The sequence below is a fragment of the Diceros bicornis genome, chromosome 8 (assembly GCF_020826845.1).
Source record: "Diceros bicornis minor isolate mBicDic1 chromosome 8, mDicBic1.mat.cur, whole genome shotgun sequence".
Classification (NCBI taxonomy): Eukaryota; Metazoa; Chordata; class Mammalia; order Perissodactyla; family Rhinocerotidae; genus Diceros; species Diceros bicornis.
In genome coordinates this window covers 212,173-225,164 of record NC_080747.1, presented here as the reverse complement: position 1 = coordinate 225,164, position 12,992 = coordinate 212,173, and the positions used below count along the sequence as shown (strand labels likewise).

At 52.6% G+C, this 12,992-nt stretch overlaps 1 protein-coding gene across 3 annotated transcripts in view; it reads right to left on the bottom strand.

The window, feature by feature from the left end:
• Positions 1-8,706: 8,706 nt before the first annotated feature.
• Positions 8,707-12,992, bottom strand: part of PCGF3 (polycomb group ring finger 3) — a 67,500-nt gene continuing 63,214 nt past the window's right edge. For all 3 annotated transcript variants that reach the window (XM_058546485.1, XM_058546486.1, XM_058546484.1), the window contains one exon: positions 8,707-12,950. In XM_058546485.1, the coding sequence (XP_058402468.1) occupies positions 12,903-12,950 (48 nt within the window). In that variant the 3' untranslated portion in view covers positions 8,707-12,902. The remainder of the gene's footprint in view (positions 12,951-12,992) is intronic.

The following is a 12,992-nucleotide window of genomic DNA, read 5'->3' as shown; positions in this document are numbered from 1 at the left end:
TCCTGATTCCGCCTGGGAGGCCAGAGTGGCGGAGGGGAGGGCACAGCCCGGGGTCCTGGAGGGGGGCTGGACCCCACAGGGATCTGCACTCTCTGGGATCTGCTGGACAACCCTCGCTCACCCCACGCCCTGCCAGGTAGAAAACACCTCCCCTCTCCCTGGGGCGACTGCAGCGTCTCCCCACTGCCCTGACCCAGATTCTCTGCTCTGATCCGTTCCTTAAGGCAGCCCCAGAGTCATCTCCATCTACAACACAGATCAGCCCCTTCAGGGCCCCAACCCCTTCCATGACTCTCACCCTGCAGACCCTGTCACAGGCCTTTCCTTCCCCACGGCTATGCCAGGCCCTGGGGGCACAGGTCCCACTGTGCTGGCCACATCTCGGGCCCACCTGGCAAATTCCTGCACAGCCCCGAGGGTCTGACCCTCTGCCTCTGTGCCCCACTGCAGCTCTGGGCCCCACACTCCACAGGGGACGCCTACCCATCTGGGCTGAGACCTGATGGGGTGGGATATGCTGGCTCTCTGGCCTGGGCCTGGGCACCCCAGCCCAGCCCAGCGAACAGCCCTGCTGTCTCCTCTGGGCCCCTGCCCATGTCCTTCCTGTGCCCAAAGCCCACCCCAAGGTGCTGTGGCTACTCGTGTTCCCAGAAAGGCCTTGTTTGACCCTCCACTTCTGGGGGCCTCTCTCCAGGGAGGCAGCAAGCCCGGGTCACCTGTGGTTTTCCTCATGCTGCTGGCTGGGAATGCACATGGGGCTTCCAGTAACATGTGCCCAGTGTCAGCGAGCAGAAAGGCCACACTCGCCCCGCCCCGCCCCCGCCCCTCCCCACCGAGCTGTGCACTGAAGGCTGCTAGGGAGCTAGGCCCCTTTGCCTCTGCCTCCATGCTGGGGATGCTGGGTGGGGTCGGGGAGGGATCTGGGAGGGAATGTGCTCTTCTCCGAGCATGTGGGGGGGTTGTCTGCTATCCCCCCTCCTCCTGCCACTGGGGGGAGTTTGGCCCCCAGCCCCAAGTAGTGCTGAGCAGCCAGTGCGCCTTCCATCTCCTGAGGAGGGAGCGGCTGTCCGACAACCTTCCTTCCCTGGATCCCAAACTCGGAAGAAGTGTTTGCCGCCCACTCTGTGGCTTGGGGTCTGCACGCCGCCCCGCAAGGTGCTGCTAGGAGTCACCGGAAACTGCACCCACCACTCAGCCTCCCCTCCCCCGACAGACACAGCCTGGCCTGGACCTGACTCGGTCCTGAACAGCGACCTGGACATGCCAGGTGACCCGGTGCGCCTTCCCCCAGCCCTTCTTCAGCGACGGGTAGGTCAGACCTCTCAGGGGACGGGGTCCGAGGGCTCCAGGGAAAGGCACTCGATCGCTTGTCCGGAGCCCCTGCGATGCGCTGAGCTCAGTTCCAGGCACCGGGCATGACTGAGGCCCCTTCCTCCTGGAACCCTTCTTTCCAGTGGCAGGAGACAGATGATAAACACGAGTCAAGGGGTGATTTCTCCTGTGGAGCGAATCATGAAGGATATACAGCATGGTGATGGCTGTTCTCTCACCTCTGAGGGGTGACATGTGCAGAGATACCCCCAGGAAGGGCAGAGGGATCCCTGTGGGCCTCTGGTGGAAAAGCATTCCAGGCAGAGGAACAGCCCTGCCAGCAACCTAAGGCAGGAGCCACCCTGGGCCTTTCAGCACAGTGACCCTGATTCCAGCTGACCTGGCCTTTTCAGGGCAGTGACCTCCACTCCAGCTGACCCGGCCTTTCAGGGCGGTGACCCTGACTCCCGCTGACACGGCCTTTCAGGGCAGTGACCCCCACTGCAGCCAACCTGGCCTTTCAGGGCGGTGACCCCGACTCCAGCTGACTCGGCCTTTCAGGGCGGTGACCCCGACTGCACCTGACCGTGCACCTGTCATGTGACATGTGACACTTCTCTCTTAGCAGAGTCTCTTTCTTTCTGGGCGTTTAACTCTTTGGACAAAGCAGAGCACACTTTGATTCTTGGTACCCTCCAGGGATGTCCTCCACTGGCAAGCAGCCAGGTCCTCCACTCTCCCAGCTCCGAGAACCTCTGTGCCCTGGTCCTGCACACAGCCAGCCCCAGGCCGGGCTCTGCTTCCGTTTCCTGTCTCCCCTCCTCTTAGGCGACCTGCCCTCCCTCAGCTGCCTGAGCCACAACCCACTTAACCATCAAGGCTGTTAGGACAAACTTTTAAAGGTCTGGCAATTAAGGACCATTTTGTCCAGTTCTGCTAATCCACAGCTACACAAATCCTGCTGTCCACAGTCGGAGCCAGCGGGGCCAGAAAACCCTGGATCTGGGCCGCTTGTCCACATGGTTTGCTTTTTTTTGTTTTATTAGTGAGGAAGATTGTCGCTGAGCTAACATCTGGGCCAATCTTCCTCTATTTTGTACATGGGACATGGCTATAGCATGCCTTGGTGAGTGGTGTGCAGGTCTGCACCCGGGATCTGGGCCCACTAACCCCAGGCCGGAGAGGTGAACCTAACCACTACGCCGCCGGGTCAGCATTAGCTCAAGCGGTTACTCTGCACTCTCGGGAACTGCTTCCCTTTAATCCCTTGGTGTCCACACAATTTGGAAATGGCTCCACTCCAGTCTCAGCCGCTTCCGGTATGGTCTGAAAGGAGGGGTCCCGTCACGGGTGAGAGGTAGTTTCCACGGAGCCTGGCTCAGGCCGGACTGGGCTGGGGGGGCGAGGTGAGGCGGCGGGACCAGAGGCGGGTTTGGGGCTTGGGCTGGGGCAGGACGGGGTGGCATTGGCGGGTATCCAGCTGGGGGGGATTGAGAGTCGAGCCGGGGGTCGAGCTGGGCGTGTGTGCTGGGGGTCCGGGCTGGGGGCAGGATTGGGGTCAGGAATGGGGACGGGTTTGGGGGCTCGGGCTGTAGCAATGCCAGGCCAGAGTCGGCCACGCACGCGAGGATGGAAGGGCTTCAGGGCAGGGCTCGGCCCAGTGCCACTCAAGCTGGGCGCTGAGGCCACGCATCCGGTAGCCGAAGCCCGGCCTGTAGGGTCCAGGGCGCGGGTCCCGCGACCTCCAGGCTGCCCGCGCAGACCCTGGGTGCCCACCCCACGTCCCTCCCGGCTCCGCCCCCTCCCCGCCCAGCCTGCCTGAGCCAATCAGCGCATGCCAGATCAGACCTCCACCATTAGCTCTCAGAGAGTCACACGGTGGAAGCCTGGCCAATCAGAACCATGGAGACACCAATGTATGGAGGGTGGAACATGGCGTGGAAGGGAGCCTCCGAGTGTCCTCCCCTGGTCGTCCTCCCTCGAGGGTCCTCCCCTGAGTATCCTCCCTCGAGGGTCCTCCCCTGAGTGTCCTCCCTCGAGGGTCCTCCCCTGAGTGTCCTCCCCCGAGGGTCCTCCCTCCAGGGTCCTCCCTGACTGTCCTCCCTGTGTCCCCCCACGAAGCCAGTCCCGGTTGGAGTTGTCCCTCCTGCTGCCCTGCCCCCAACTGGCCCCCCTCAGGATGAGGCCGGTGGGGTATGAGGCCCGAGTGGGCCGGAGCTGGCCGAACGGAGGTGCATGCCGGTCTGAGAACAGAGTGGGGGCAGGCCCCATGCAGGGGTCCCTCGGGACCTCAGGAGCTGAGGAGGGCTGGGGATGGAGCCGGGTCTAGTGGCTTCACTCTGCCGCCTGAGGCTCAGGGAAGACCCACAGCCCGGCGGGTGGGCTCAGCGGCACCCAGAGTTCTGCGCTGTTCACACCGCCCGTCTGGAGGGTGGGGCCTGGTGGCCTCCCTCCTGCTGGCCCTCAGGAGCCCCTCAGGGCTCGCCCCAATGGTGCCCAAGGTGATTTCTCTCAGCCCCAGAGGACAGGGCATGGGAGTTGAAGTTTAGTTGATTTCTACAAAATAGAACACTGTTTCTTGCACCCTTGAGTGAGTCCACTGGGATTTACGCTGCGCAGAGGCAAGGAAGGCCTTTGCTGGAGGGAGGGAGGGGCCCCGGCCTGGCTAGGGGAATGCCTGGAGGCTGGGATGGGACAGGGCGAGGGCCTGGCAGAAGCTCAGGCTGCCGCCCTCCTGGAGCAGGAGACCCAGGGACTGGTGACGGAGGAGGTCCCGGGGCACGGCTCCTGCTTCTGCTACCCCCAGCTCTCTCTGCAGTGCCCTGTGTAAAGACCATTCCTTGGAAAGGCAAGTGTCACTGTGTTATTACCCAATCTTCCAGGCCAGCCCAAGCACTGACATTTAATCTGCTTTAAGAACAAACCTTTGGTGCAGGTTCTGCTGGCAGCCGCAGAGGGAGCTTGCCCACAAGCAGGGCCCTGTGCTCTGTGCCCATGTGTCCAAAAACCCTGATTCTCTCAAAGGAGTCCTGGATTCCAGGGCCCACCAGCCAGAACTCATCCTCTGTTCACATGCGTCCACTGGGCCCAGGCCGTGGGCCCAGAGCAGGAGGGGCACACCCCCTCACACCTCCTGGCCCTCCCTCACACCCAGGCCTGGGAACAGGTGGGGCCTGCTGGAACTTCCAGGCTAAGACTGACGATTGACACTCTGCATGGCTTCTCTCTCCTGCAGTTAATTCGTCATACACTGAACAGAAATAAAGTTAAATGATCAAAAGTCACCAACCAGGAGAAATTCATCGACAGCTGGGGCAGGAAATATACAAGATGACCCTGGAAGCAAGGAGACGCCAAATAACAAGCAAACACAAACCCACAATTATGGGGCATGTCAAAGGGCACCACAGCCCCTGGCCCAGCTACCAGTGGCAGAAGCTGGAGCAGTTTGAACGACAAAACAGTGTTGGATTATAACCCAAGTATCAAATAAATGTCCATGAGTCCACACTGATATCGATGACTGAATAAACAAATAAACACAAGAGAGAGACAGGTCTCCTGTGCAGAAGGTTCCAGCTAACTTATGTAGACGCCGTCCTCAAAGGGGAGCAAACTCTCCACTCCAGGTGTGGCTGCATGTGGCGACCTCCTTCCACAGAGCAGGTCCGGGGAGGGCTGAAAAGACAGGTGTGCAGTGCAGAGATCTGACTCACCACCCCAGGAAGGCCCTGGTCGGCATCCACAGTGAAAGGTCACGTGATGATGCGTGCCCCTGAGGGGATGGCATGAGGAGGACACTTCACCTCTGTGGTCCTCCTCCCCAGACCCATATCCCCAGTGGAACCATGAGAAAAACATCAGACCGACCCCAGCTGAGGGGTGTTCTACAAAATAACTGCCAGGGGTCCTTGAAACTGTCAAGGTCATCAAAAACAAGGGCTGTCTGAGAAACTGTCACAGCCGAGAGGAGCCCATGGAGACATGACGACTGATATAATGTGATGTCCAGAAACAGAAAAAGGACATCAAGTGAAAACTGAGGAAATCAGAAGAAAGAATGGACTTTAGTTAATAAAAACGCACTGGAGTTGGTCCATGCACTGTGACAGGTGCACCACACTAATGGAAGATGCTAATACAGGGAACTGGGGACAGGGTATATGGGAACATGCTGCACTGTCTTCACAAGTTTTCTGTAAATCTAAAACTGTTCCAAAATTAAAAGTTTACTTAATAAAACATTTAACTGGAAAAGGCATAATCCAATTCAATGAACATTACAACCAACAGCTAATGCAAGACGGGAAGAGAGGGGAGTGCCCCTTACCAGCTCACCTGCCCGCAGAGCCCCAAAGCCACACAGGAGAATGGGCAGTCCTGGGGTTCTTCCTGAACGTTCTCTTTCCTCCCCTTCCAAAGAGGCAAGTTCTGCTAACTATGAATAAAGCTGTTATGAACATTTGTGAAAAGTTTGTGGGGATGTAAGTTTTCAACTCATTTGGGTAAGTACCAAGGAGTGTGACTGCTGGATCGTATGGTAAGATTATGTTTAGTTTTGCGAGAAATTGCTGCCTCCCTACCCTCCAGAGCCCTGGGGTCCTAGGACCACCCCTCATCTCTCCGGAGCCCTGGGGTCCTACAGACAGTGGAATGGCAAACACTACAGGTACCAGAAGCACCTCCCAGGACTCTCCATTAGAATTTATGCCCGTTTTGTGGTTCCCAAGGTCTTAGTGAAGGAAGCTATTTCCCACCAACAAGAGTATATTCTTAGTCTGAGCATTTTTCATACTTGGTCCATTTGTTATAAAGCCCAGACTCTTTTATCTTTCAAAAGGTTTTTGACTAAAAATGTTCTTAAAGAAGCAACTTTGTTTTCATAGAACCCCAATACATTTTAAAAACCATACGAATAAATGTAATAGTCAAATAATTTATTCTTTTATGTCCAAATAAAACCCAGAGCTGTGACAAGAGTGCTATTGTAGAGAGAACACATTAGCCTGTGCGTGGTTTGGACACACACGTCTGTCTCCTCGGGAGCTGGAAGGGGTCTTGCTGCCATGTAAACTGGAGCAGAAGGTCAAACTAGAACAAATGTCTCTGAGGGAGGGAGTGACTTGTGCATCCTGCAGGAGATCGTTTTTATAAAAGTACAGTAGTATTTCAGTACAACTAGGAGAGGGGGACATAATTTTACCATTCCTGTGAAGGGGGCCATCGCTAAGCAGTCAGCCCCCACCCCACTGCGGGTCTGGCCTCAGCGGCCCCTTATGAGAGGTTTGTTGCACCCACTGGAGATTTTATCCTTAAGAACCAAAAATCAAAGGGAGATGTTTATCCTGGGCCAAGCGGCTGGCGTTGCAGAGGCCTCTGGCTGCAGTGTGCGTGTGCTCCTGAGATTAAGGCCTTTCCACGCAGGCCGAGGCACAGCTAACACCATTTCTTTTGCACGCACCTGTTGTATTTTAAGGGACACACAATCGCGTCTGTAATAGCACTTAACGGTTAAAATGGGAGTTGCGCATTTTCATGCACACGGAATGGCACTGGAGAAACAAGACACCCGCGAGAGCTAAAGGGGGAGCTGCAGACGGTCACACGCGGCCCTTTGAGGCTGATGGAGGCTGCGCGGCACTCGGTGGGGCACAGACCCGGCTGCTCACCCGTTCTTCTTTCCCACAGTCGCCTTTTGTGGGGTGTTGACCTGGGCTTAGCTTTGCAGCATCTGCAGCCCGTGGTTGGCGGCTGGAGCCGGGGGGGTCCACCTGGAGACCCGCCTCAGACCCTGGCGCCCACTGGCCTCCCCTGACGGCAGACACGTGCATGGCCAGCGAACAGGCCCTGATGGTGAAGACTCCATGTGGTTTACTCCAGTATCTAAACAAACACGAACATTGACGTGTGGTTTCAGCCAATATCTTGACATTCGTTGGATGGAGTAAACGACTTACTGAAAGTAAGTAAAACAGGTAAAGTCAGGTTCTTAAAACTACACTTATCTGTAAAGTTACTGAAACCTGAGACAGGATATAATTTTGGTCATCGTATTCTCCCTTTTCGAAACTCTAGTTTTCTCAGATTTTCAAGATTGCTGTAAATTACTTAAACTTTAAAAATTAAAGTTTGGGGCATCTTTTCTTCCTCCCGTCTGTGAATGGTCGATTTCGTGTGTCAACTTGACTGGGTCCCAGATGCCCAGATTTAAAGGATTTGGGTGTTTCCAGACAAGACCAGCGTGAGAATGGGTGGCCGGAGCCTCCCGAGTGTGGACGAGCATCACGCAACCCCTGGAGGCCTGAGTAGAACAGAAAGGTGGGGCAGGAGGGCGTCCTCCTGTCTGACTGCCTGACTGGGACACCGTCTTCTCTGCCCTTGGATGGCACTCGCCCTGGCCCTCCTGGGTCTCCAGCTGGCAGATGGCAGATGGGGGCCTTCTCAGCCTCCACAATCCTGTGAGCAGACCCCTCGTGATGTCTCCTTCTATATCTGTCTCTGCGGAGAGTTATGTACGCGTACACACCTCCTGTCGGTTCTGTTCCTCCAGAGAACTCCGACTGTCTGACAGAAGGAAGGAAAACAGTCTGTCAGCCCACCCGCGAACTAGCAGGTTCTCTGTAACATGACTTTCACTGGCACATGAAGCTCTAAACCCAAGTTCTCTCTTCACACAAACGGATGCTCAGTGTGGACATAGAGTTCCTGTCAAACCTCTGGTACCAAATGCTGGACCGATTTAAATGAAGCTCTGCATCCACGGTGACAATCACAAACGCCACGTGGAGCAAAGCGATTAAGGTGGTTAACCTGTGAGGGTTCAGGACTGGGGTGTGGCAGGCACGGAGTGTATGCGGTGCACGTGTGTGCGTGCAGTCTGCACCCACACCTGTGGTGTTCCTGCTACCCCGTCTTACACTAGTGTGTGCACGTGCATATGCGCTCGCAGTCTGCACCACCTGTGGTGTTCCCGCTACCCCATCTTACACTAATGTGTGTGCACATGTGCTCGCAGTCTGCACCAACTCCTGTGGTGTTCCCGCTACCCCCGTCTTACACTAGTGTGTGTGCACGTGCTCGCAGTCTGCACCAACTCCTGTGGTGTTCCCGCTACCCCGTCTTACACTAGTGTGTGTGCACATGTGCTCGCAGTCTGCACCAACTCCTGTGGTGTTCCTGCTACCATCTTACACTAGTGTATGCGTGTGTGATCGCAGTCTGCACCCACACCTGTGGTGTTCCGGCTACCCCATGTTACACTAGTGTGTGTGCACGCACGTGTGCACCCACATCTGTGGTGTTCCCGCTACCCCATCTAACCCTCAGATTATCTACTGTACAAATGCTCTTACAAATATTTCAGATGATAAATTTCCAGGCTGAAAGAATTTTAGATAAGTTTTTCTTTTGCTTTTATTACAAGCATATAATATTAATTGGCAAAACACTGAATACAAGCTTCACTATCATAAAATCAAAACTTTTAAGCAATATTCCAAAAAAGATTTTAGACAAAAACTAGCCACCAATAGTACAAAAATTACACACCAACACAAAGCATAAAAAATGTAAACTTTCAAATTAAACAGTCAAAAATATGTATCTGCATTGTCATCTCCATAAATCACGACAGCTTCCACGTTGCCACATGTGGCGAGCAGGCTCAGCGGCGACCTCGCCTCTAAGCCCACATTATTGGGAAGAAATGGTTTTCTTATACCCAATCAAGTTGTTGGACAGACATTTACACTAATGCTACACACGTTGGGGGCACTCACACTCCAGTCCATCCTTCAGATGCACTCGTGGACATGGTGAGTTACACACGACGCCCTGCCCAGGCTGGCCGTGCCACACCCACTTGTCTGGCAGGGATCTTTGTTGAGACTACGGTGTAGTTTGAATGATGGTTTTCTAATCTACTTTCCCAACTTATTTACTTAGTTTGTTTCAATACCAAGGCAGAGAAACGCATCGGTTTATCACCGAAGGTCACATGTGATGCGGTGAAGTGTAAATGGTTTCCTGAGGAAATAGAGAAACTGGATTTTTTTGTGATTTAGCCATCTGCACTAAATTTATCTTCAATGTTTTGAGAGCACACCAAATACTCACATACAAGGCCCAAACCAGCTGGCTCGTTCCTATCCAATGACACATCTCAAGTCATTGTAAAATCCATCCTGTGCGCTTTGAGGAAAAGAACCAAACGAAGTTCTAAAGACTTCGAATGCCACAAGGAGGCATCAGAAGCCGCACGCCCTGGAGGGCTCAGGAGCCCTGGGCAAGCAGCACCATCACATTTGTGGTCGATATGGGGTGGTGCATCCAGGGCTGTGAGCAAGCGGGTCTCAGGGCACGAGCCCCGGGCGGCCATGAGGCTGGTCTAGGATGGCGTCACACGTCACTTCACGCTGCCTGCCCCGTCACGTACTTCTAAATATTGCTGACAGGTATTCTTACACAGGCACACGCACACGCACAATCCCAATAACAGCATTCCTATAATAGTAACAATGAGAAAGGAAAAACCAAATGGCTGAATGTACATCTTTTGAAGTTCCACCTACATTCCCTTTCAATTTAGCAGAATAGATGCTACATTACAATTTAAACATCTGTCTAATAAACGCATTTTGGAACCTATTGCACAAAAGCATAAACAATGCTCTTCATCCATATAAAATAAAAACATACAAATTAAAAGCTACTCAAAGTAAAAAGAAGAAGCTTGCAAAACATCTCACAATTTCATTTTATATGCCTGTAAATAAAGCTGGACCACTGAAACCAAACAATTGGATGGGAAAATATGATAGAAGGCTTAAAATAGAATAAATAATTTTATAAAGTTTTCTTTTTTTAACCCCCCAAATCTTAAATTCAATATTATATATTCTATCTGAATTTTCTATTTTCATGAAAATGGTGTCTAGTGAGACCGTGTGCTGGGTGAGGTCCCACCGCTGCTGCCGTGACGCAGGACGTAACTGAACACTAGCTTCACCAGCACCACAGTTGTGAAACTCCTTCACAGTAACTCCATCTGTTAAAAAAAACCTTAATAGGATCCAATCATTAACCGATCCTGGCTTTCACGCTGGAAAAAATAAAATTCAGCCTTTTGATGTTAAATGAAAGCACAACAAAATGAAGGAGACCCCAGAAGCTTCCCCGTGATGGCAAGGTTCACCAGGCTCGAGTCTTGATAAGGCCGTGGTCAGACCCAAGAGGCCACAGGTCACCAGGGATCGTCCTGTAGTGAAGACGGTCTGCAGGAGGAAATCTTAGAAAAATAGGTACTTTTGCTGCTGAGGTTTCATCAGGTTAACACGGTTACAAAAGCAGGTCACACAGGAGGGGTGAGTAACCAGCGGGAGATGTTGACACTGGCTCCGACACATCTCCACCTCTCTGTATATTTAAATATATCAACTTAGCACCATAGCAAATTCAAGTGATTTTGAAGATAGCTACAAAGTTACAAATATATATTATGAGATTATTACAGCAATATTAAGTTTAATCTGAACTGTGAATTAATTTTATTTGAATTTGGATGCTCATACTGTTTAATCCTTCCTTACTTTCACCACACAGGAAAATACCTAAATTCTAATGTTTACACTTAAAACTGCATTGTGATAACATGGTTTTACAGAATGCTTCAGCAGTAAGATATCTTTTGAGGTAGACAGGTAATATTTACTCACACACATCTACTCATTGAACCTTGCAGAATAACTCTAAATATGATTTGGATGAACAGCAAGCTTAGGTAACTGAATAACTCAAACGGCACCGGGAGTTAACGGGCTTAAATAAAGAGGTAAATTTTGACCAATTCCTAACAAAGAACTTGTTTTTATGTTTTTAAAAGGCTTTACATTAAAATCACTTGGATTGACTTAATTTGTATGTTCTCATCACTAACACTAGGTCTCATCAGTAGCTGCTTCTGACATTTATGTATATGAAACAGGAAGCAGAAGAAACAGGAAACAAAACTGAGTGTCGATGAGCCCAACTTCAACTTTCAAAGCAAATTCAGGAAAAAATTCTAGTTACTGAAGTGAAATACTTCGTGGAAAATGCAGTCCTCAGGGCCACCATCAGAGACCCGGCCCCTGACAAGGGCAGTGGGTGGACAACTCCCGCCAGGAGGGAGGAGGACCTGAAGCTCACCCATAATCAGTGGACACGCAGGGGAGGTGACAAGAAAGCTCCAGGACGCACTGCGACTGCTCCTGTGACTGCTCCAGAGCAGGGTCCTGTCTCCTTGCTCCTGCCTTTACACAATTTTAAAGGAACAGATATCTATGTGCTGGCAAAGAGTTTATTCTCTGATTCCACAAAAATACTACCATTTGGGAGGAGGAGGCTGTGACTGGCGCTGTAGGTCACCAAGTCCCTGGAAAAGCAGCCTCTGCCGCACGGGAGCCCACTCCTCCGACCACCCCGCTGCCCACCCGCTCCTGTGTTCTGCCCATTAACAATGGCCTCGAAGTGTGCGAGCAATCTCCATGAGCCTCCACGAGAGAGGAGGGAGGGCAGGAAGCCGGCTGCCTTCTGGCGGTGGCTGTGGTGGGAGCCGGTGTCACCTGCAGCTGTGGGAGCAAACACCTTCACAGGGCAGCAGCCCCCCGCCCGACGGATGGCACCGTCTTAGGGCACTGGGCCCCTCCACGAGCGCCACCATCTCTCTCTTCAGCAGAACGAAAATGGGAGAGAATAAGTAAGAAATTAAATGAGGGCATGGAACAATTTGTGCCCTGTTTAATAAGCCATTTTTTAGAACAAGAATTGTTCAGTAAACCAGTGGTAAGCTGGTCAAACCACCTCTGGTCACCTTGCTGGGCATGCTGGGGACGGCGAGCACCAAGTCTCAGCCATGTCCATGTTCAGGGGGCAGCGGGATGGAGCCCTCCCTGCTGAAGGGCCACCTGGCCCCCAGTGTGTCTGCAGAGCAGTGGAGGCCGAGGCTGCCACGCCGCACCAGGCGAGTCAGGCGAGCTGCTGGCCTCGTTACGTTTTGAAAATTAAATACCGTGGTTGACTCATAATATTAATGGAAGCCTCTTTTGGTATGCTTTTAAATTAAATTTTTATGTATCTTTGAAGTCTTCAGGAAGCTAAAGGCAACATAAATATCATTCACCATGAAAAGATATTTTTCAATAACTTATGAAGGATTCAATGAACATACAAGTATTTTTGAGGCTTATTGTGAAACCTAATTCATAAACTAAACTGAAACGACCAAGATTTTCAAGACCCGGAAAGCGAGCAAAGGTCCCACGTGTCAGGACAGAGCGTGTGCACTGCTCCTCTGGTCGGGAAACCCGGGCGACAGGAGCTGCCAAGCGACGTGCGGCTGTGAAGCGTTTCATCATCTGTGACGTGGTGCTGGTAGTGTCTGCTTGAGTGGGAATTCTCTCTCATACAAAAGTTATAAATACTCTCTATTCAGAAGTCTGGTCCACACGACACCCAGAGGCAACATTCTCAAGCGCGGTCGTGGGCCTGCCCGGCCACGTGCTCGCCTGGGGCCCCCGGGTACGAGGGCCGAGTCCCGCTGCGCTGCCCGCCTCTCACAGCAAGTCCATCTTGGGTCTGTAGTGCAGCAGAAGCGGCGCCTTCTGTAAGACAAACCGGCAGAGCTGCTCTTAGCAGGGAGGGCG